The sequence below is a fragment of the Danio rerio genome, chromosome 21 (assembly GCF_052040795.2).
Source record: "Danio rerio strain M-AB ecotype USA chromosome 21, GRCz13ab, whole genome shotgun sequence".
Classification (NCBI taxonomy): domain Eukaryota; kingdom Metazoa; phylum Chordata; class Actinopteri; order Cypriniformes; family Danionidae; genus Danio; species Danio rerio.
The window spans coordinates 45,732,270-45,755,984 of NC_141041.1; the positions used below are offsets into that span (position 1 = coordinate 45,732,270).

At 40.4% G+C, this 23,715-nt stretch overlaps 2 protein-coding genes across 7 annotated transcripts in view; both read right to left on the reverse strand.

The window, feature by feature from the left end:
* elnb (elastin b) overlaps nucleotides 1–20,790 on the reverse strand; it is a 44,020-nt gene extending 23,230 nt beyond the window's left edge. For 3 of the 6 annotated variants that reach the window (XM_087299975.1, XM_087299976.1, XM_087299974.1), the window contains exons 1-38: nucleotides 20,632–20,789; nucleotides 19,363–19,587; nucleotides 19,181–19,276; nucleotides 19,060–19,086; nucleotides 18,797–18,952; nucleotides 18,644–18,712; nucleotides 18,510–18,536; nucleotides 18,137–18,415; nucleotides 17,845–17,967; nucleotides 17,558–17,629; nucleotides 17,213–17,434; nucleotides 17,030–17,116; nucleotides 16,887–16,934; nucleotides 16,757–16,807; nucleotides 16,630–16,662; nucleotides 16,468–16,539; nucleotides 16,327–16,362; nucleotides 16,003–16,242; nucleotides 15,877–15,903; nucleotides 14,778–15,098; nucleotides 14,658–14,687; nucleotides 14,148–14,366; nucleotides 14,023–14,052; nucleotides 13,365–13,715; nucleotides 13,214–13,243; nucleotides 12,686–12,910; nucleotides 12,573–12,602; nucleotides 12,073–12,282; nucleotides 11,936–11,965; nucleotides 11,599–11,820; nucleotides 5,374–5,403; nucleotides 4,952–5,281; nucleotides 4,824–4,856; nucleotides 4,517–4,738; nucleotides 4,379–4,411; nucleotides 2,934–2,999; nucleotides 1,213–1,245; nucleotides 1,039–1,128 (exon numbers count right to left, since the gene is read on the reverse strand). In XM_087299975.1, coding sequence (XP_087156101.1) covers nucleotides 1,039–1,128; nucleotides 1,213–1,245; nucleotides 2,934–2,999; nucleotides 4,379–4,411; nucleotides 4,517–4,738; nucleotides 4,824–4,856; nucleotides 4,952–5,281; nucleotides 5,374–5,403; nucleotides 11,599–11,820; nucleotides 11,936–11,965; nucleotides 12,073–12,282; nucleotides 12,573–12,602; nucleotides 12,686–12,910; nucleotides 13,214–13,243; nucleotides 13,365–13,715; nucleotides 14,023–14,052; nucleotides 14,148–14,366; nucleotides 14,658–14,687; nucleotides 14,778–15,098; nucleotides 15,877–15,903; nucleotides 16,003–16,242; nucleotides 16,327–16,362; nucleotides 16,468–16,539; nucleotides 16,630–16,662; nucleotides 16,757–16,807; nucleotides 16,887–16,934; nucleotides 17,030–17,116; nucleotides 17,213–17,434; nucleotides 17,558–17,629; nucleotides 17,845–17,967; nucleotides 18,137–18,415; nucleotides 18,510–18,536; nucleotides 18,644–18,712; nucleotides 18,797–18,952; nucleotides 19,060–19,086; nucleotides 19,181–19,276; nucleotides 19,363–19,587; nucleotides 20,632–20,707 — 4,501 coding nt within the window. In that variant the 5' untranslated portion in view covers nucleotides 20,708–20,789. Of the gene's footprint in view, nucleotides 1–1,038; nucleotides 1,129–1,212; nucleotides 1,246–2,933; nucleotides 3,000–4,378; nucleotides 4,412–4,516; nucleotides 4,739–4,823; nucleotides 4,857–4,951; nucleotides 5,282–5,373; nucleotides 5,404–11,598; nucleotides 11,821–11,935; nucleotides 11,966–12,072; nucleotides 12,283–12,572; nucleotides 12,603–12,685; nucleotides 12,911–13,213; nucleotides 13,244–13,364; nucleotides 13,716–14,022; nucleotides 14,053–14,147; nucleotides 14,367–14,657; nucleotides 14,688–14,777; nucleotides 15,099–15,876; nucleotides 15,904–16,002; nucleotides 16,243–16,326; nucleotides 16,363–16,467; nucleotides 16,540–16,629; nucleotides 16,663–16,756; nucleotides 16,808–16,886; nucleotides 16,935–17,029; nucleotides 17,117–17,212; nucleotides 17,435–17,557; nucleotides 17,630–17,844; nucleotides 17,968–18,136; nucleotides 18,416–18,509; nucleotides 18,537–18,643; nucleotides 18,713–18,796; nucleotides 18,953–19,059; nucleotides 19,087–19,180; nucleotides 19,277–19,362; nucleotides 19,588–20,631 lie in introns of all 6 variants that reach the window. The other 3 variants (XM_087299978.1, XM_087299977.1, NM_001048064.2) reach the window with 2 other exon arrangements.
* pcyt1bb (phosphate cytidylyltransferase 1B, choline b) overlaps nucleotides 1–23,715 on the reverse strand; it is a 658,357-nt gene that overhangs the window by 251,886 nt on the left and 382,756 nt on the right. The window lies entirely within an intron of this gene.

Consider the following 23,715-nt stretch of genomic DNA (forward strand, 5'->3'; position numbering starts at 1 on the left):
ATCCTCCAATGGGAAACCCCCCTCCCTCTCGAGGGCACAGACTCGCTTTTCCCCAAAATCTAGCCCCTTAACCCCCCACATTACAAATACATTCATTCATTCAGTCCCTTTATTAATATGGGGTCGCCACAGCGGAATGAACCGCCAACTTATCCAGCAAGTTTTTACGCGGCGGATGCCCTTCCACACAAACATTCACACACTACGGACAATTTAGCCTACCCAATTCGCCTGTACCCCATTTCTTTGGACTGTGGGGGAAACCGGAGCACCTGGAGAAAACCCAAGCGAACGCTGGGAGAACATGCAAACTCCACACAGAAACGCCAACTGAGCCGAGGATCGAATCAGCGACCCAGCGACCTTCTTGCTGTGAGGCGACAACACTACCTACTGCACCACTGCTTCGCCCATTACAAATACAAATACACCCCAAAATAAAACACAGGAACTGTCTTAAACCTTTTCTAGCATGCTACACTATATACATGTAAGGATGTGAGGCTGCTGCTGAACACTGCTTTTAGATCAAGTGATGCGGAGGCCTACAGCAAATCCAGGCCTAACCTGAAAAGGAAGGGGCATCAAACAAAGCAAGCACTGCTACAACCTAAAGGTAGAGGAACACTTCCCAACTCTGACCCCTGATGCAAGGGTATTCAAGCCAGGAGTTATTACAAGTCAGGCAATGAGACAAAAGAGACAACAAGGAGCTGGCCACCAAATGATCACACACTCAGCTGAATATCAGCAACTCATACTTCCCTTCATAGATATCTAAACTGTACTAAGACGGATCAATGCATGCAAAGCTGCTGGCCTCTTGATACGTGCTAAGAGCATGTGCTGAGAAGCTCACAGAGGTCTTCAGAGACATTTTATCCTGTCCCTTAATCAAGCAGCATTTCCAACATGCTTTAAATCCACAAACATTGTGCCAAAGCACTCCTCACTGATATGGCTGAATGACTATTACCCCGTAGCACTCACTCACACCTACTGTATAAGTATTCATATCTTTTACTAGTAATCACCTACCAGTTGAAATTCCAGTTCCAGTGACCCCAGTTCCGCCAGTTGCTGGTACTGACCCACTTGGCACACTTCCAACTCCACCAACTGGCTGTCCTGTTAAAAATGTAGGGGTTGAAGTCTTAGCCTGATTACATATGATGTCTTAATTATAAAGATAAGAAACCATAAATGGTATACCATATTTAGGTAGTTTTTGTGCTCCTCCATACCCTTTGGAATGAAATATAACAAGAGATTAGATTCATCCACCAATTCTGAGGTCAATTAATGTTAGCTTTGCTTTGTCTTAAAGCTATGCTCCACACTGTAGATTTCTTTCTTCCATGAAAACAAACGCCTTCGTGTGCTTTTACCCACGTGGGGCGTGGGCGGGACTGTGACTTGCGCCTTGAAATGGCTGCTGGACCAGTTGGCCGCCCGCACTCAACGGACTGTTTTCCATTACCCCTGTTCCCATCCCCTGTGTCTATGTTGTGACTTGCCGGTGTGCTTATGCTAAGATAGGGCTGTTTTTCTCCCTTTTCTCACTTAATCAAGGGCAAGCTGAGGGGGTGTTTTTTTTTTGCCTAACTGTCCAAATGTATCTTTCTTCGTTTCTAAATGCTACCTCCTATGATCTGTCTCCCCTGAAAAGTTGTTTGTGATGTTTTGTGTATGGTCTGGGGCAGGGGCGGACTGGCCATCTGGCAATTCTGGCAAATGCCAGAGGGGCCGGACCATTTTTTAAATGTGGGCCGGTCAGCTATTTTTTTAATTTATTTTTTATATGTATTGTTTTTACATGCAGGCAGCTTTTATCTCTTGCAAGATGCGAGTATTATGATGATGATGATTATAGTAGTAACAATAATAATAAATGTTAAGCATTGGCCCAATCAGCAATGACCGACTGGATTCAAGATGGGCCGACCCAATTAGAGGTTATGCGGACGTAATCAAAATCTGGCAAGAATGTCAAACAAACAGTAAGTGCAACACAAGCTAATTGTCAGAGATGGACCATAAAAAAGGAAAGGCGGTGCGGAAAAGCTCACAGAAAGCAAAAAAAAAAAAAATGTCTCTAAAATCAAACGCTGCCAAATGCATAAATTTAACTGAAATAGTCTCGAAAGGGGGTAGCGCAGGGGCGCAGGAAGGTCGCTATTTCGAGCCTCGGCTGGATGAGTTGATGTTTCTGTTTGGAGTTTGCATGTTCGTGTGGGTTTCCGCCTGGCTTCCCTCACATGTGCTGTGAATTGGGTAGGCCTAATTGTCCGTAGTGCATGTATGTGAATGTGTGTGTATAGGGGTTTCACAGTGAGTTGCAGCTTGGAGGGCATCTGCTGCGTAAAACATATGCTGGGTAAGTTGGTGGTTTTTCCTCTGTGGCGATCCCTGATTAATAAAGGGACTAAGCCGAAAAGAAAATGAATGAAGGAAATGATTGCATAGATAAATTTGTTATAAATAGGTTGTTTTTGTTGCAGTGACATGTATTAAATGTATATTATTTCACCATCTGTACACCAATATAAGTAGTGGTTTTGCGTGTCCTTGCATGGGCTGTTTCGGTGTGGTAATGTGGGCTGGTGTGGCTACAGTGCCAGGGCTGATTTTTAGTCCCAGTCCGCCACTGGTCTGGGGGGCCAAATTTAGCTATACGAAAGCGTAGTGACAAATAAAGGCTTGATTGATTGATTGATTGATTGATTGATTGATTGATTGAACAAAGGTTTTTGAACATGTTGGGAACCCAGTTTGAGAAAAAACAACATTCAAACAAAAGCATCAGACATTATTTTTTTAATGTTCCACAGTAAAAAGAAATTAATGTAGTTCTGAGGATGACAATTAAAGGATGACAGAATTTTCTCTTTTTCGTCAATAACAGAAAAAAAATGTCACATTTCTTCACATACCTCCAGCTCCTGTTCCAGCTCCTGGCAAAGCACCTGTTCCCAAGGCACCTCCAAACCCAGGTAAACCTGACAAATCAAGCATGGCATTAACAGTGTTAATGTTGTAACATATCAAGGTAGACATTTTAAAACATTTGTTTTTTAAAAAAAATCTCAGTTGGTATCATGTGCTTTACATTTTTTTATATCACCTGTTATATTTGCAAAAGATTAATTCCATTTTAGTAATGTACTAGGGCCTGTATTAGGGCCTATATTATAGTATTAGGGCCTATATTATTCTCTATCTATATTAATAACTTGTGCGACAACCTTCCAAATGCCTTTTATCATCTGTACGCTGATGATACAGTGATTTATTGTTGCTCCCCTTCATTTTCTCAGGCCATTCAATTTTTACAGTCTGCTTTTAATATTGTTCTCGTCTTAAGGATCTTAAATTGGTTTTAAATGTAGACAAATCTAAATTAATGATTTTCACAAATTGTTTCACTCCTGTGCAGAACCAACCATTGATTACCACTGCCCAAGGTCAACAAATAAATTTAGTGTCCATCTTTAAGTATTTAGGCTTTCTACTCGATCAGGAGCTTTCTTTCAAAGAACACATAGCAAATTTGGTTAGAAAATTGAGAGTTAAGCTCGGATTTTACTATCGAAATGCTTTTCTCTTAAAGCTCGTAAACATTTGGTGTCTGCAAAATTTTTACTATTGATTGACTATGGTGATGTTTTATATATGCATGCTTCAAACAAATGTTATCAGCCTATAAACTCCGTCTATCACAGTGCTCTAAGGTTTGTTACAGGCTGTCAAAGACATACTCACCATTGTGAATTGTATGCCAAAGCTGAGTGGCCTTCTCTGTATGTAAGAGATGACTCTGGTCTACAAGGCTGTTCTGGGACTGGTGCCTTCCTACCTATGTTCCCTTCTCCAGAAGTCTAAAAGCCAGTATGCCCTACGCTCAAGTGAATCTTATCATTTGACTGTTCCCCGGGTTCGAACTGAAATAGGGAAGCGAGCCTTTTGTCATGCCGCCCCCTCATCCTGGAATACTCTTCAGTCTGAACTAAAGATATCTGAGCTCATCCCAATGACATCGTTTTGCTCTATCCTTTTTAACAAACAACAACAGTCCATTTCTCAATGTATGTGTTTTTAATTTATCGAAATGTGGTAAAGCTGGAAAACTGAACTGTATTTTTATATTATATTAATTTTCTATGTATTAATAATATTATTACATTTTTATTTTTTTATATAAATCGTGTGTTGCAGACCTCTTGGCCAGGTCACCCTTGTAAATGAATTCTTGATCTCAATGGGTTTTTATCTGGTTAAATAAAGAAACATAAATTCTATCTCTCCACACTGTAAAGTAGATCAATGGATAGTGAAAAGCTACTCGCAAAATATCAGTATGTACAGTTTTTCAACTTGCCATATTTAGCTGCTTTTGATCCAGGTCCATATCCTTATAGGCAAGAAATTGAAAAAGATAAGTTGATCAGACTACAGCATTAATACTGCACGTGTTCTATAACCATGAAAACTTCTCAATTCACCATGTTTAAATTACCTCCAGCGCCTGTTCCATACCCAGGACCAAGCCCTCCTCTACTCCCTGCTCCTACAGCACTACCAGGCAGTCCTGATCCTGCAAATCCAGACCCAGGACCTCCTAAAGTCCCTGGACCAAAACCACCAACTTGTCCTGCTCCCGTACCAAGTCCTCCTGCTGGACCAGTTCCCACCTGCCCCTGCAGGCCAAGTCCTGGAATCCCTCCACTCCCACCAGGACCTACACATGTTTAAAAAAAATAATTAATCTTGATTCAAAGCTGCAGAACAAAACACAATGTCAAAACTAGTTTAAAATGTCCTACCATATTTTAAGGCTTTTGCTCCACCTGGATAGGCTGCAGCCACAGATATTTGTGAAGAATAAATGTATAAGTTGCAATGAACAGTATGTCTAAATTGCATTAATGTTAAATAATATTTGTCAACATACCTCCAGATCCTTGACCAAATCCTCCAGCGGGCACTCCACCTGGTCCATAACCACCTGCAGGTACTCCTCCTGGTCCATAACCACCTGCTGGTACTCCTCCTGGCCCATAACCACCTGCCGGTACTCCTCCTGGCCCATAACCCCCTGCCGGTACTCCTCCTGGCCCATAACCACCTGCTGGTACTCCTCCTGGTCTATAGCCACCGACTGGTACACCCCCTGGTCCAATACCTGCAACTGGTGTTCCACCACCAGCTCCAACGCCTGGCACTGTTCCACTACCAAGTTGTCCCCCTGGCAATCCTACTCCACCAGCTCCAGCAATAATTCCTTTTGCGAAATGCAGAAATAATGTGTTAATTATAAATGGTGTGTTTGAACATCTATTCTAAAAAGAACAAGATTGTTTCATTTCCCCGTACCATATTTGCGAGCCTTGGCTGCGGAAATTCCTAGAATAAAAGTAGAGAAATATGATTTTACAATTGACTTCAGTATTGTGACGTGGAAGAATGAATAACCAGGGTCTCATTTATAAAGATCTGCATAGAAACCTTCCTAAAAGTTAAAGTGTCCCAAAATGTTTTTCTTCATTTATGTATTAATGATTAGGACAATGATTTAAAGAGGCGAAGCAGTGGCACAGTAGGGAGTGCTGTCGCCTCACAGCAAGAAGGTTGCTGGGTCGCTGGTTCGAACCTCGGCTCAGTTGGCGTTTCTGTGTGGAGTTTCCATATTCTCCCTGCCTTCACGTGGGTTTCCTCCGGGTGCTCCGGTTTCCCCCACAGTCCAAAGACATGCGGTACAGGTGAATTGGGTAGGCTAAATTGTCCGTAGTGTGTGAAAGTGTGTGTGGATGTTTCCCAGAGATGGGTTGCGGCTGGAAGGGCATCCGCTGCGTAAAAACTTGCTGGATAAATTGCCGGTTCATTCCGCTGTGGCGACCCAGGATTAATAAAGGGACCAAGCCGACGAGAAAATGAATGAATGAATGATATAAAGATGTTAAATTGAATCAATATTTACGTTAAATATATATACCTACACATCAAGTTTTTGTATGATCACAACCTATGCATGAAAAGTGGTGTACACGCTTCCACCTGTGTTTTTTGTGAATGTTTTTTTTTGTAAATGTGAATGCCACATTTATAGATAAGCCCCCAGCCGTCTCATCCATGCTCAATACCCCAGCTGAGGTGAGTCCCTTGAGCAAGGCACTAAAGTCACAACTGCTCTGCTCCATGGAGAGCAAACTGCTCTTTGTGAGTTCGCAGGTCTGGGTCATTTTGGATAAAAGCATCTGCTAATTAAAACAAGGCTGAGTTTTATTTTGGTGCTCCCCCTCACTATCTTGCACTTGGTTGGAGGGGACTGTTGATATTCTGCCCAAGATCGCAGACTGATGTAATCAGAGAAAGAAAGACATTTCGGAGTGGAAGCAAATTTTCAGATTTTGTCAATTTGGATTTCATCCAGACCCCTAAGCTAATTGCATGTTCAAAATCTTGTTTGATGTTTAAAAATCGGGGCATCAACAGGCCCTTCCCAGCATGTTTTTTTTTTTTTTTTTTTGCTTAATTGGAGAGGATGGTAATATGCACTCACCGAACATTTTAAAAGGTACACCTATCCATCTGCTTGTTAATGGACATTTCTGCTAATCACATCAGGCAATTACTTGACAGCAACTCAATGCATTTAGGCATGTAGACATGGTCAAGACCAGGGGTCACCAACCTTTATGAAACTGAGAGCTACTTCTTGGGTATCGATCAATGTGGAGGGCTACCAGTTTGATAAACATTTCTCAAATAACAAATTTCAACAATGATTTAACAGGGTAGGAAATACCCTGTATTTAATGTATCAATGTGCAACACTTTATTTTTATATATCTCTGCAAATATTAACATTTTTAAATGATTACTTTTATATTAGATGGAGCTTACTGGTAAGTGGCGCTATGGTGAGCTATTTTTAGAAAAGGCCTGCGGGCAACACATGTGGTCCTTGCGGGCTACCTGGTGCCCATGGGCACCATATTGGTGACCCCTGGTCAAGACGATCTGCCGCAGTTCAAACTGAGCATCAGAATGGGGAAGAAAGGTGATTTCTGTGCTAATGCCTTGATGATGCCAGAGGTCAAAGGAGAATGGCCAGACTGGTTCGAGGTGATAGAAAGGCAACAGTTACTCAAATAACCACTCAATATAATTGAGGTATGCAGAAGAGCATCTCTGAATGCACAACATGTCCAACCTTGAGGTGGATGGGCTACAGCAGCAGAAGACCACACCGGGTGCCACTCCTGTCATCTAAGAACATTAAACTAAGGCTACAATTTTTACATTTTTTAAATATTTTCTTGGCACACTTTGGGCCAATTAGTACCAATTGCGCATTTTGTCAATGCCACAGCCTACCTGAGTGTTGTTGCTGACTATGTCCATCCCTTTATGACTACAGTGTACCCATCTTTTGATGGCTACTTCCAGCAGAATAACGCACCATGTCATAAGGCGCAAATCATCTCAGCCTGATTTCTTGGATATGACAATGAGTTCACTTTACTCAAATGGCCTCCACTATCACCCAAACTCAATCCAATCAAGCACCTTTGGGATGTGATGGAACAGGAGAATCGCATCATGGATGTGCAGCCGGCAAATCTGCAGCAACTGCATGATGCTACAATGTCAGTATGGACCAAACTCTGAGGAATATTTCCAGTACCTTGCTGAATCTATGCCATGAGCTATGGATTAAGGCAGTTCTGAAGGCAACTGTTCTATTGGATCTGCATTGATTACAATGTCTTTTTTCTTGTCATAACAGTTCAGAAGTTTCATAATAACCCTGAGTTGCTAATACTCCACCTTTTTTTCTCATGAGAATTTCAATAAGTGATCCTACCAAGGGTTAAAAGATGTCTAATAGCCATCCATGTGCAGAGTTCTAAATTGGGGCAGACTACGCTGACTTCCCATGAAAACACACCTCATCTGAGCATGAACATGCAGTTCTTTACCTCTGTTTACAAGCTAATAAAAGAAAGATGATAGAGCAAGTTCAAGATGTCACTTTAGAAAAAACTTGGCTAGGACATTGTGACATATTGGTAAGCTAAGAGAAAAAAGAGCTGAATATTAAAATCTAACTGATCATCACTATCCAGTGGATAAACAACTTTGGGATTCAACAACATTAAACATACACTGATTGAAAGATGCAGATATCAACTGAACACTGATAAGACTACAATGGCTTTGGAATGTTGTGGCTAAACCCAAAGAAAGAAAGGTCATCTTGGGCTATACCTGGCTGGATGTGCTACTTAGGTTTCCAGATTTGCCAGGTTTTAATTAAACTTTAAGAAAAGGTTGAAGCTATCAGTTTCTTGTAACATTGCATTACTGTGGTTTGTGAGACATCAGATAGAATATGCTTTGTTGCTATCTGTCTTTGAATTCCTGCACAAATAAAGACATACTATTTGCAGGATTTTATAAAGTGTTGACCAGAAACTCAATTTGCAGTTTTGTTGAGAAAGATAGTAAGCTATACAAACATTAGGTAACACTTTATAATAACTACACACTATAAATCGTTTATTAAGCATTAGTATCTAGTGAATTCATCATCTGTTAAGCATTAACTCTACATTAATAAGCGTTAGTAAGCAGTTTATAACTGCAGCTACAAATGCTGTATTCTTGACTTGCAAACATATTTAAAATGTGTTTAATAATCGTATTTTCATACTTTGTTAATGATTTATTTTTCATTACTAAATGAAGTATTGCATTATTTACAAACCATTTGTATTTAAGAGTAGTTGAGGGTTTTTAGGATCATTCACAATGAGTTAGTAAATGATTAATAAACTATTGAAATCAACAGTTATATGTTTTATTATTCAGGCATATATTAATGTTTACTAAATATGTTAATAAATGCTTTATTAACTCAACTTCATCTAGTTTTGTGACCTAATCTAATGTGAGGACTATTTATGCTTTATAAATCCTTTATAAATGACAAATAAAGGCTCAGTTAAATTCTAAACAAAAAAAATGACACTATTCATTCCTATTCATTTATTTGTCCTTCATAATGTCCTATTCATTCATTTCAAATAAAAAATAAATCTTTGCAACCTAATCTAAAATACAATCACTGTAGAGTTTAAACATTGCATCTTATTATATTGTTAAATTATTATATTGTTGTTGTTGTTTTGTTGGATGTTGTATTTTGACACTCCTGTTATTCAGCAACGTTTAAACTTTATCAAAATTGTACTTTTTAGAAAAGATTGCAAAGATGTTTTGTTCATTTGATTCTGAGCCTTTAATAGTCATTTATAAGGGATTTATAAAGCATGAATAGTCCTCACTTTAGATTAGGTCACAAAACTGCATGAAGTTGAGTTAATAAAGCATTTATTAACATATTAGTTAACTATTAATATATGCCTGAATAATAAGATATATAAACATTGATTTCAATAGTTTATTAATAATTTACTAACTCATTCTGAATCATCCTAAAACCCTAAACTACAAATGGTTTGTAAATAATGCAATACTTAATTTAGTAATGAAAAATAAATCATTAACTAAGTATGAAAATACAATTATTTAACACATTATATAGGTGCTTATAAGTCAAGAATAGAGCATTTGTAGCTGCAGTTATAAACTGCTTACTAACGCTTATCAATGTAGAGTTAATGCTTAACAAATAATCAATTCACTATTTACTAATGCTTAATAAATGATTTATAGTGTGTAGTTTTTATAAAGTGTTACCAAACATTAAATGTTATGCCACATCCATTATTGCCCCTTTACTGTGGATAGCATTAGTGAGGGGAGGATAGGCATCAGTACATACTGTAGTTATCTATGTAGTAACTTGTACTAAAGAATTTTACACTTTGTGTTAAAAGTCAAGATATAGGGCACTTCTACTGATGCACAACATTTTGTTTAATATTATAGCAATTGTGAAAAAAAAAAACTTAAAAGCTAATGATCAGGCAGAAAACTACCATTAAATTTGATCATTTATGTTCGAAACACGGTAATTTCCACTTTCTAAGAGTTTCAAGACATTTAAGATTCATTCACTCACTATCCTTCGGCTTAGTCCCTAATTTTTTAGAGACTCTGGCATGTGTTTAATGAAGAGTATGCCCTTCCAGCCACAACCCAGCACTGGGAAACACCCATACACTCTCATTCACACACACTCATACACTACAGCCAATTTTAGTTTACTCAAACCTAGTGGAGGAAACTGGAGCACTTGGAGGTGCAAACCATGCAAACTCCAAGAAGGTGCAAACTCCACTCAGAAATGCAGCCTGGAGCACGGTGACTCAACCAGTGATTATCCAGCAACCTTCTTGCTGTGAGGCAACAGTGCTATGCACTTAGCCACCTGGGGCATCATGTATCAACGCTGCGTACGCACAAAAACTTTGCGTACGCCAGGTTTCACGCTCAGAATCGCTCACGTTTGGATCCACTAACAATGAACTGAACGTGGAAATGTGCGCAGCTCCACGCCAGCTTTATGGCAGGCGTACGCACATTTTTTGTGTGTGTCTGTTTTATTTCCATTGGCGACTCCTAGAGGCAGTTGTGTTAAATTCCTCTCTACAAAGTGTCTGAGCCTTGCAATGGCAGCTGTATGAGACGGGTTCATCTAGCAGGTATATAAGATTTCCATACCATACAGTTGACCAGCCAAACATTAAAGCACAATTTGTAGCGGTCGCCTTTTTTCCCAATGTTATCTGATTCTGAGCTATCTACTGCACGCACATTGCTATAAAGACACTATCTGAAGATGAATTTGCATACGTGAATCAGAAACATTTCTATTTAATAAATGTGCAAATAAAATATGATGCACAAACTTATTAAAGATTCCTATTTGTCTTTCTCGTGATAAATAGTTGGCAAAATCTGATATGTAGCGGGGGAAAAAAGAAGAAAGAGTTCATCAGACGCTGGATTCGAACCGAGTTCATGTTCGAACGTGTCAAAACATGTTGACCACGCCTTACAAGCTACTCCAATGAAACTGTTGAGGGTACTGCAACATTTTATACCTATAAATGACACTATTTCTTTTCTAATTGACTCAGTGCGATGTTCAGACCCAACTGTGCTAACCGCATCAGCTAAACTCTCCCACTCCCTTTTTTTCTTTTGTTGTTAATTCCGGAGAACAAACTTGCAAATAACACCGCTTTTCTCCGGTCTACCTCCAAAAGCAGCACCTCCAATTCACATTCTGTTTAAAGTTTCTCTTCTTGCTTGCTTTTGCCATTGCTTTTTCGTTGGGTTTTGCCAAAGTATAGTCATTAGCATATTCATAAGGGGGAGGAGGCAGGGAGGGGTTTTGTGCTCGTGCATGTAGCGCTCAGTTTCACGTTCATTCAGATGTACAAAAGAATATGCGTGAGATTCGGTGTACGCAATGTTTCATACATCTGAATTTTTTTCTGCGTACGCACATTTACAGCTTTGTGCGTACGCAAGGCTTTAGTAAGATTTCCACGCAAGTCTTCGTACATGAGGCCCCTGGACATTTAAGACTTACAATTTAAATCATTAAAAATACGTATTTACCTCCAGGTCCATATCCACCTCCAGGAACACTCCCTGGTCCAAAGCCACCACTGGGTGCCCCTCCTGAACCATAACCTACACCAGGGATGCCTCCTTGTCCAACTCCAGATCCTGGTAACCCTCCTGCCCCACCTGGTGCAATACCGGTGCTTGGTAATCCACCTGGAATACCTGCAGCTAATCCAGTGCCTGGACCTAAACCTGTACCTCTACCAAGTAGACCTAGAAAAGTAGAATTTGGTTTTCAAGTTGTCATCCACAAATAAAACCATCATAATACATTAAACCATAACGTTGTACTGGTAAATTATAATCATTGTATTAAAGGATGTTTTACCATATTTTCGAGCTTTTGCCTCTGCATATCCTGCAAAACACCACAGTATTTGACATGAAAATGTTACAATTTTCACAATTGTTTTTGCTATTTACTTAATGCAATATGGTTGTATAATTCGCAACCAGTTCCACAACCTGGGAGTCCTCCAACTCCTCCACTAGGAAGTCCACCAGCTCCTCCACCAGGTAATCCACCAAGTCCAGTTCCTAGTCCACCAGTTCCAAGTCCACCGCCAAGTTGTCCACCAGTCCCAAGACCTCCACCAGGTAGTCCACCAAGTCCAACACCAGCTGCTCCACCTGGTAATCCTCCGGTACCTAAGGTCCCTCCACGTCCAAGCTGAGCTACAATAGCATTATCAGTGGATGTTCATGTCTTAACTTAGCTTTCTCTGACTGTGCTTGTGTCTCACAAATAAAAAAAAGATGTAAAATCTTGATGTTTGGAAGGAGATTGCATTGGTATAATGACAGAGTGATTTCATTTAATTTTCTCTTTTAACTTTTTATTAAGTCAAACAATAGATCAGAGAATTAGGTTTAACATTGTTAGAAGTTAATGTTAAGCAATAATGAAATAATCAGAATTCCTTTACCATACAGCATGTTTAAAAATTGATTCAAATTTGTTTTACCATATTTTCGAGCCTTTGCCTCTGCATATCCTGCAAAGCAACAAAGTATGTTATATTCAATATGATCACAAAACTTATAATCTTATAAACTTATAATCACTATAATCTGGTACCAATTCCAGAACCAGGGAGTCCTCCAGCTCCCCCACCAGGAAGTCCACCAGCTCCACCACCAGGTAATCCACCAAGCCCACCTCCAGGTAACCCTCCAGTTCCTAGTCCACCTCCAAGTTGCCCACCAGTCCCAAGACCTCCACCAGGTAGTCCACCAAGTCCAACACCAGCTGTTCCACCTGGTAATCCTCCGCTTCCTAAAGTCCCACCACGTCCAAGCTGAGCTGCAATAGAATTATCAGCGAATATTCATCTCTTAGCTTTCTTATGATTTCTATGACTGGTTGAATCTTACAAATTGCATATGATGTAAAATCATACAATCTTGAGTTTTGGGAGGAGACTGCATTGATATAATTACACAGTGATTTCAAATCATTTTCCCTTTTAACTTAGATTTTTTTAAAGCCAAACAATAAAGCAAAAAATATATATTTTTAACATTACAAAACTGTTTTAAGCATCAACAAAACCATCATTATTCTTTTACCATAAAGTATGTTGTATTCAATTCAAAGTTGGTTTACCATATTTTCGAGCCTTTGCGTCTGCATATCCTGCAAAGCATCAAAGTATATTATATTAAGTACTATACTTCATAATTTGTATAATATAAAATATTACCATGGAACCTTAAAATAAATTTATTTAATGCAATGTGGTTGTATAATCGAGTACCAATTCCAGAACCAGGGAGTCCTCCAATTCCACCACCAGGAAGCCCGCCAACTCCTCCACCAGGTAATCCTCCAAGCCCACCTGTAGGCAGCCCTCCAGTTCCTAGTCCACCAGTTCCAATTCCACCTCCAAGTTGCCCACCAGTCCCAAGTCCACCTCTAGGTAGACCCCCAGTTCCAAGTCCACCTCCAAGTTGCCCACCAGTCCCAAGTCCACCTCCAGGTAGACCCCCAGTTCCAAGTCCACCTCCAAGTTGCCCACCAGCCCCAAGACCTCCACCAGGAAGTCCAACACCAGCTGTTCCACCTGGTAATCCTCCAGTTCCTAAAGTCCCACCACGTCCAAGCTGAGCTGCAATAGAATAATCAGCGAATATTCATCTCTTAGCTTTCTTATGGTTTCTATGACTGGTTGAATCTCACAAATAGCATATGTAAAATGTAAAATCACACAATCGTGAGTTTTGGGAGGAGATTGCATTGATATAATTACACCGTGATTTAAAATCATTTTTCCTTTAAACTTGGATTTTTTTTATTAAAGCCAAACAATAAAGCAAATTTTTTTTTTAAACATTACAAAACAGTTTGGAGCAACAATGAAACCATCATATTTTTTTACCATAAAGTATGTTTAATTCAATTCAAAGTTGGTTTACCATATTTTCGAGCCTTTGCGTCTGCATACCCTGGAAATAATCAGAGTATATAATGTCAAATATGACTACCAAAACGTTTCAAACGTCATAAAAGTTAATATATACATGGTTGCATAGTTTTGTACCAGTTCCAGAACCAGGGAGTCCACCAATTCCACCAACAGGAAGGCCACCGGCGCCTCCACCAGGTAATCCACCGAGCCCACCCCCAGGTAGACCATAAGTTCCAAGTCCACCAGTTCCAAGTTGCCCACCAGCCCCAAGACCCCCACCAGGAAGTCCAACACCAGCTGCTCCACCTGGTAATCCTCCAGTACCTAAAGTCCCACCACGCCCAAGCTGAGCTGCAAAGGAATTAACAGTGAATATTCATGCCTTTATTGTCTTATGGTTTCTTCGTCTGTCGTAGATTCTTACAAATTACATATAAAAATATAAAAGCATGAAATCATTGGCCGAATAATTCTATTCCATTAATTCTATTTTCTCATTTAGCTTTGATTTTAAGAGGCTAAACAAGGAAATAAAGTCTAAAATTTTGTTCAAACATATCTTAATGACAAATGAATTGAAAAATGTAAAAATATTTGTCTTTAATGAAGTCAATGTTTAAGACGCATACAGTAAAGTCTTACCATATTTTCTTGCTTTAGCGGCAGCATATCCTAAAATATGGCAGAATAGTTGTCATCACTTTATTCTGAATGATAATAGTAGAACAAACTTACAAACAATTATGACTTATTTCAAGTTACCTTCGGGACTAATTCCAGATCCAGGAAGTCCTCCAGCTCCAAGACCACCCCCTCCCACACCAGAACCAGGAAGTCCACCAGCTCCAAGACCACCCCCTCCCAAACCAGAACCAGGAAGTCCTCCAGTTCCAAGACCTCCTACTCCCACACCAGAACCAGGAAGTCCCCCAGTTCCAAGACCTCCTACTCCCACACCAGAACCAGGAAGTCCTCCAGTTCCAAGACCTCCTACTCCCACACCAGAACCAGGAAGTCCTCCAGTTCCAAGACCTCCTAGTCCCACACCAGAACCAGGAAGTCCACCAGTTCCTACCCCTGAGGCTGAAATAAAACAAAAAGAGAATAAAATGACATATTACATATCAAAATTGAGCTGATCCTAGCTGGTCCTCTGTTTTTATGCTTACAGAGAGTATTTGCAACATAAACTTCCAAACCAGCAAAATAAACTCTTCATTTTTCATGGTTACTTTGTAAAAATTGCTGTTCAAAAAGTCAAGGGTTAAGGTTTAATTCTTAGATTTCTCTTCTTTGCAAGTGTTTTTTTTTTTTTTTTTAATATAATTTCCATGAAAGTTAAAATTAAATTCCATGGAATGGTTTGGAGCCCTGCTGAAAAATCCAGCTTAAACCAGCCTAGGCTGGTTGGCTGGTTTTAGCTGGTCGACCAGGCTGGTTTTAGAGGGGTTTTGGCCATTTCCAGGCTGGTTTCCAGCCATTTCCAGCCTGGTTTTAGCTGGTCAGGCTGGAAAATGACCAGCTAAATCCAGCTAAAACCAGTTTGACCAGCCTGGTTTAAGCTGGACATAGCTGGTTTTGGCTGGGCTCCCAGCCTGGCTAGGCTGGTCAAGCTGGTTTTAGCTGGTCATCTCCCAGCCTGACCAGCTAAGACCAGGCTGTAAATGGCTGGAAACCAGCCTGGAAATGGCCAAAACCACTCTAAAACCAGCCTGGTCGACCAGCTAAAACCAGCCAACCAGCCTAGGCTGGTTTAAGCTGTTTTTTTCAGTAGGGAGGCCATTATGGACAGAAGCCAGCTGGCAGATCTGGCAGATAACATGTAGATTTGTAGATAACATGAATATGGTGGTTTTCTTACCATACTTCCGAGCCTTAGCCCCAGCTCCTAATGGGAGATAATTAATTGACATTATAACACTTACACACTTACATGATTTGATAATCTCTAAATATATTTTATTTTTGAAGGAAATCATAAATTTACCCCCAGGATAGATGCCACCAGCTCCTGGATATAAGCCCCCAGGAGTTGCTCCCCCAGCTCCAGGAATGCCTCCAACACCTGGTATACCAGCTGCACCTGGAACACTGCCTATTCCTGGCACAGTGCCTGCACCAGGTACACCACCTAATCCTGGCACACCACTTGTACCTGTTATACCACCGGCACCAGGTACTCCTCCTACACCAAGCCCACCACCTAAACCAGGAACACCAGCAGCCCCTAAAAGAAAGTTAAAAGTATCAAGCGTGTTCTCAAGAAATGTGCTCCAAATAAACTTTTACATTTTGTTCCTGTTTGACTTACCATACTTGGCAGCTTTAGCCTGAGACTTTGCTGCACCTTGATGAAAAAAAATAAATTGACTGACAAGTATAATGTATGATGGTAGATCTCGAAAATGAAAAAGTACAGTGAATAAAGGGAAGGAATTTAAAATGCCTCTACCTCCAGACTTTGGTGATATAAGAGGATATCCACCAAACACGCCAGGTATTTGTTGACCAAAACCTCCACGACCTCCAAAATAAGAAAAGATAATTGAATTCTGTTGAAAGTAGATTTCTTATCTTTTACTGCAAGAATTATTCTTTCAATAATTATATTTACCATTGGCTCCAAGTGCACCTTGACCAAGCTGCCCTATAAACAGCAAATTAAGAGACGTAGGCTCTAAAGTTTTTTAATTGCTAGATAAAGGTATAATTAACAAAATAATAAAATTTGTAAAGCTCACCAGTTTGCGTTCCTGTGGCTACACCTGGCAGAACTCCTCTTCCACCAAAGCCTACATATAAAAACTGAATTGTAGACTTGTTGCGTTTGTAAAGATGCTTTTAAAACTGTCAAATATTACTGTCACTCACCCTGTCCAGGAACAATACCCCCTTGGTATAGGCCAGGAATCCCAACACCTTGTTTGTTTGAATAAACAGAAAAGGGATTTCACATCAAAAGTTTGTCAAAACTACTCCATCAAAAATGTGCTACATTAGAAGAATGATATTACCTGGTACTGGTGCCTTCCCAGGCTTTCCAACTTTACCTCCAGTGCCTGGCCCAATTCCTGGTAGTCCGGTTTGTGGGAGAAAAGACGCTAGGAGCCATAATAGATTAAAATGTTACAAGCTATTTATCATGATAATTAACAAATAAAACAGTCGCTTAGCAATAATGACTTTGAAAAACCTACATCCACCAGGTGCAATTCCTACTCCTCCAGTTCCAGTGCCACCAGGTCCAATTCCCACACCTCCAGTCCCAACTCCAGTTCCACCTGGACCTAGTCCTGTTCCCCCTGATCCAATTCCTGTGCCACCTGGTCCAATCCCTACACCTCCAGGGCGAACTCCAGCACCCCCAAGTCCAAATCCAGCACCACCTAGACCAGTTCCTGTACCACCAGGTCCAATTCCTATTTTACAAGAATCAAATTTGTGGGTACAGTTTAAATACCAAAAGATTTAGTCATACCAGAAGTAACAGAACATAAAACATTTATGTAAGCCAAAACTCACACCTACAGATCTAATTTTACCTGGTTTTGGTGGTTTCTGGCCTGCTGCTCCAGGATAAATACCTCCTGGCCCACCATATCCACCATAGCCACCTAAAAACAAATTCCATTTCTTCTTTATTTAACTGTTGTTAAGACAAATCATGTTTTCAATCCAATGTAAATTTTTTGTCAATGGTGAGGTTAAAAAATTAAACTTAAAAAAAGATTGAAAAAATGGAAACAATTAGTTTTAAAGTTTCACAACACTAGTAAAATGTTAATTGTTTTATATCTTTAATATTGGAGCAAAGTAAATGCATCCCTACCACCTGATGGGTAGCCTGTTCCAGTACCTCCTGGTGTAAGTGGAATAGCACCAAACCTGGGATCTCCTGCTCCTAGAGTTCCTGTTCCAAATGGCCCAGCACCACCCCCAGGCCCAACATAACCTAAATTTGAACCATTAGAGGCAAATGCATGTCATGCAAATGTAAAAGTTACTTATTTAGTATTGAATATATTTTGACTTTAGTCATCATAGTAATTGAGAAGCAATATTTTGTTGTTCACAATGAAAAGAACAAATAAAAATCTTTCTTTTTTTAGTGATCCTCATACCCGGTTTTCCAGGTTTTCTGCCTGCTCCTGGCACAATGCCACCAGGTCCAACACCACCGGGGACAATGCCTCCTGGTCCAACACCACCGGGGACAATGCCTCCTGGTCCAACACCACCAGGGACGATTCCGCCTGGTCCAACGCCACCAGGGAATATTCCTCCTGGTCCAACACCACCAGGAACAATTCCTCCTGGCCCAACACCACCTGGGACAATGCCACCTGGTCTGATACCACCTGGAACAACACCACCAGGTCCTATTCCTCCAGTACTAACACCTATATAGTGAGAAAAGTCCCTTAAATTTGTTCGTGAAGATCAACTCTATTTTTTATCCAATAAGACCAACAGAAAATCTTACAAGTTGCTAACCTGTTTTGGGGGGCTTTCCACCCACACCTTTAAGCAGCAAAGAAACACGAATTTTTAAAAATCTTATATATTTAGATTATGGTTTTAAATATATCCACATGTAGTTTAGCATTAAGTTTAATGAAATTTCTTACCTATTCCAGCACCCCCTGGACCAACACCACCAATGCCAAGTCCTCCCACTCCAGTGCCTACACCAATTGCTAAAGAAAAAAAATTAAATTGTCTGTATAGGAATATGGTGTTTCTAACTTTAAGTGTAACTTGATACAGTAGAGTTTCTGTACCTGGTACTCCTGTGCCAGTACCTCCAACCCCTGTACCAACACCAAAACCACCAGGTACTAAACCTCCAACACCAGGACCCGCTGGCCTCAATCCAAGGCCTCCAAGACCAACACCTGTACCACCTGCTCCAATTCCTGGTAGACCTCCATATCCTCCTGTGCCATGACACAATGACATTTTCAACTGATATACAGACATTTTTTTTCTGCCAATCATTATAAACAAAATTAATCAAAAATGTTTTGCTTTTGTTACAACTCACCTGTTTTAGGAGGCTTGACAAATGGCCCTGTAAAAAAGATCAAAGTGATTGTTGCAGATTTAAATAATTTGATGCTCTGTTTTCATAATTACATTAGTTAAGTAAAGTTTTAATTAACAACCTGTTCCAAGTCCTGCTGTGCCTAATCCACCAGTACCAAGTCCTCCTGTACCAAGCCCTCCACCACCAGGCCCAATTCCCCCAAGACCTCCAGCACCTAGTCCAACCCCAAGGACAAGATCGTCATAACACTGCTGTTGACACTAATCATGAAATGTTCAAGAATAAAATGTAAACACTCACCAGTTCCAGGCCTAATGCCAGTTCCTGTTCCGAGACCACCAAGACCAGTACCTAGACCTAATCCTGTTCCAACTCCTCCAGGACCAACTCCTGGCCCTGCACCACCGATTCCAGCACCATATCCACCCCCAGGACCTGTTCCAATGCCTAGTCCGGCTCCAGTTCCAACACCAGCCCCTAATCCGGCTCCAGGGCCTCCCCCTGCACCAGCTGGTATGTAGATTCCTAAGAGAGAAAGGGAACATTAATAAATCCCTTTATTAATATGTCCCATGCAGTGTAGCGTGCCAGATCAGGCCATAAGGAATCATTTACATGTGTATTTGACTAAAAAGAAATGCAGAAGTTGATAGGAAGTGGGAAAATAAAGAGAATTCTGAAACATTATTACACTGAATTCAAAGCAGAAATGACCAAATCTGCTAAAAGGCTGTAAACAAAACTGTTGGCACTGCAAACACATACTTTTTTATTTTATTGTTATGTCGGACAATGTTTCACTCCTGCAACACATTACCAGTTTATGAGGACCATGCCTGTCCTTTGCTCACTGATGATGCCACATACCCAAGGGCTTCCAACTAATCTCTACATCTTTCATGTGAAGCCTCGAACAGCACTGAATTCATTACCGCATGCAATTTGGAGGCATAGGTAAACAGAATGGATGGGATTTATTCAAAGAACAACATCCTACACCCAACCTTATCCAAGAGCTTTGAACTATAAAAACTGAAGTTCTCTGTTCTACAAACCCACTGGGAAATGCTGGAAGGTTGTTAGTGTATGATGTAATGCTCTAGAGTAGAACTTCTCAGATCTTTCCTTCTACATGAGTAAAAGGCAAGTGGGAATCCTTGTTTTATCTATAAACATTTACAGTAAATGCTTAGCTAACTATTTTTGTTGCTTAAATAGATCGTCATGACGTTTATTACAGAATTCATAAAATTCAAACATTACAAAAACTATTATAAAACAAGATGTGTTTATTATTTTTACTCAAACTCACTTTAAGGGTCAGCTTGTAAAGTAAACCACATGTTGACAGTGTTGTCCAACCACTAAAAAGTTTAAGATACACTGATCAGTATAGAACAAGACCTCCAATTAAATTTACACAATGAGCCATCTTGCAACAATAAGCCATTCTGCAACAATTCACACCATTCCATCAGAACCACAGCGAGCAGTGTGCAATTGATGCTATAACTGCAGTACACCTGTAATGCAATAAGAAACAGTCGAATGAGTTTGAAGACACCTTACCTCCTTGAAGGGAGGATCTACACAGAACCAGCAGGAGAAATCCATGCAAGAGCAGAGGTACCTTCCTCCGGGCCATCCTGCTCTGTAATAACCCTCTCCACTCCCAAACTGTGGGTTTTATCCCCCAAAAGCAAATCACTGCACACCCATGTCTTGAACAAGAAGGATAAGGGGTGGGGGGTCAGTATGAAAGAGAGAGAGAGAGAGAGAGAGAGAAAAGAATGTAAGCATGAAGGAACACTACGTAATTAGGGAAACTAACACACTTGGGTCTTGTACAATATGCTTTTTTTCAGGTTTTTTTAAACCCCACCCCTACCCCCCCTAAATGACTGGTGCTAGTGCATTTATTTGAGTCACTTCTGCCAACATGAGTCAAAGTGTTGGCCCCCAAAAAAAAGACAGATATTTGAGGATCGTAGAGCGAGAAAGCCTCTCTCTTTCTCTCTTAACATCTACCTCACCGACCAGCACGTCTGCCAGATATTCTCATGGAGAGCATTACTTTTTTTATCCAATCAAAAATGGCAAGAAATCACTCCAGATAAGGATATTATGCGATCTATTGTTTCCAGCTACGGGGGTGTAAGTAATATTTAAGAATCAGACCCATCATTCAATCGTTCAGGAAGGAAGAAAGCTCACCTCCTGAGGATTACAGTCACTTGGCCATACTCCAGATTTCACTCTATTGTTATTAACATATGAGTCCCCCAGGAATGCATGAAATCATGTATGTGATGGAAAAACACTAAATGGGTGTGTGTTGGAACACATTATTGAAGGTTGACAACACAGAATTTAATAACCCCTCTAGCCCCAAAGCCTTTAGATCCAACTGGGGTGTTGACGGCTAAATCATGAAGACTTTTGAAATAATGGTGCATCCCTACAGTTCAACGCGACCTTTGAGAATGGAGGCTGACAACTGGGACCAATACATAAATAGCCTCTTCATCTTTAAGTTGCCTGTCTCCTTAATAGGTAATAAATTGTAAAGTACTTCAAACGGTCTTTTAGGCTGAATGACATCCAGAAGATATCACAATTGAAGTTTGAGTCATACATTATGCTAAAACGGTTGTGAACGTCATTCACTAGCCTAAACGTTCCCTTATCTTGACAGTCATGCTTGTTGTAAGTGGTCTCATTTTTTATGATATTCTTTCATTTAAAAATGTATCACTCCATTTGACTGTTTACTTACACTCATGAGTTGTTGTAATAATTGCTCGCAAAGGCCTGTTTGATTCTTGCCTGCGCATACATTCTGGCAGTTTGTGTCAAATTTTGAAAAGAAACCAAGGGGGTTTTCTGGAAAGGTACCATATCCCCCTCCTCACCCCTTGCTGAGTTTTAAACCCAGATTGTCTAGCACTCCTTGTTTGGTCTGGAGGAGTTTTGCCAAAAAGTCTGTGTTCGAGCACTAGTTGTGTTTCAGGCTATTGGCAAGGAATAAGATTAGGTCATTCCTCTACTGATAGACGCTTTTTTAAATTCAATGTAAAAAAAAACCAAGCACACGTGAATACCTTTGTGTGTGTGTGTCTGTCTGTGTTCAGAGGGGAAGTATTGGCAAGACAACATATCTCAGTAATTAGCAGTAAAAATGAATGGATTGTCTTACATTTCAAGCCAAAGAAGTAAACAGCATCCACTTCCATAACCTTGCAGAGAAATGACCACTAAACATTTAAAGGCACCTGTCAGTTTAAATTAAGTTATACAATTGGTTGTCTCTATGCATTTTCATTCATTCATTTTCTTTTGGGATTAGTCCCTTTATAAATCTGGGGTCGCCACAGCGGAATGAACCATCAATTTATCCAGTATATGTTTTTCACAGTGGATGCCCTTCCAGTTACAACCCATCACTGGGAAACATCCAGAAATTTGACATATGAAAAGGTATACATGGTAGCCTCTAGTGGATTCCCGAAAACAAAACAAGGGCTATGTGTTTCCTAGAGTGTTGCTATGGTGTTGCTAGGTTGTTCTGAAAGCTTGATTGGCTATTACTTGCTGTGCAGTTTCTATGGAATGTAGAAAGAGGCTAATATATGAATGCTAGAGCATCTCTGTGACTGCCAGGGTGTTTCTAGGACATTTGTTGGAGAGGATTGTCATGGGGTTCATACCCTAGTAGCAAAGAATTCTGGCCCAGATTTGGCATAAAGCTGGCACAGCAGGCATTCATCCGGCACTGGCATACAGCATGTGGGCCAAACATGGCCCGGGTTTGGCAGAGGTGGCACCGTCTTTAAGGCGGCACACAAGATTTGGGCCAGATGAAAAACGTAGTATTTGGCCCAGATTTAAAAATTTGATAAGTGGGCCATTTGAGTTTGGCCAGTTTTGACCCACATTTAAAATACACGAAAATCATTTTTGAGTAAAGAAAAAAAATTCTACCAATCAGGTCACTTTGAGAAAAAGCGTGCCCATAGTGTGCCTAAAGCGCATCACTCCATGGGTTTATCAATTTCATTGCAATCATGACACACCAACCTATCTGGCCCAGTTCAGGCCCAGTTATGAGTTATTAACTTGGCTGAGACTTGGCCTAGATATGGTCCATGTTTGGCCCTTGTCTGGAAGCCAGATTTGGTCCAGTCATGTACCGTAATTCACTGCGGCATGTGGGCCAAGCAAAACCTGATTGTGTGGGCCAGAGCTGGGCCAGAGAAATTTTGCTATGTGGGTACCCTAGTAGCAAAGAATTCTGGCCCAGATTTGGCATAAAGCTGGCACAGCAGGCATTCATCCGGCACTGGCATACAGCATGTGGGCCAAACATGGCCCGGGTTTGGCAGAGGTGGCACCGTCTTTAAGGCGGCACACAAGATTTGGGCCAGATGAAAAACGTAGTATTTGGCCCAGATTTAAAAATTTGATAAGTGGGCCATTTGAGTTTGGCCAGTTTTGACCCACATTTAAAATACACTAAAATCATTTTTGAGTAAAAAAAAAATTCTACCAATCAGGTCACTTTGAGAAAAAGCGTGCCCATAGTGTGCCTAAAGCGCATCACTCCATGGGTTTATCAATTTCATTGCAATCATGACACACCAACCTATCTGGCCC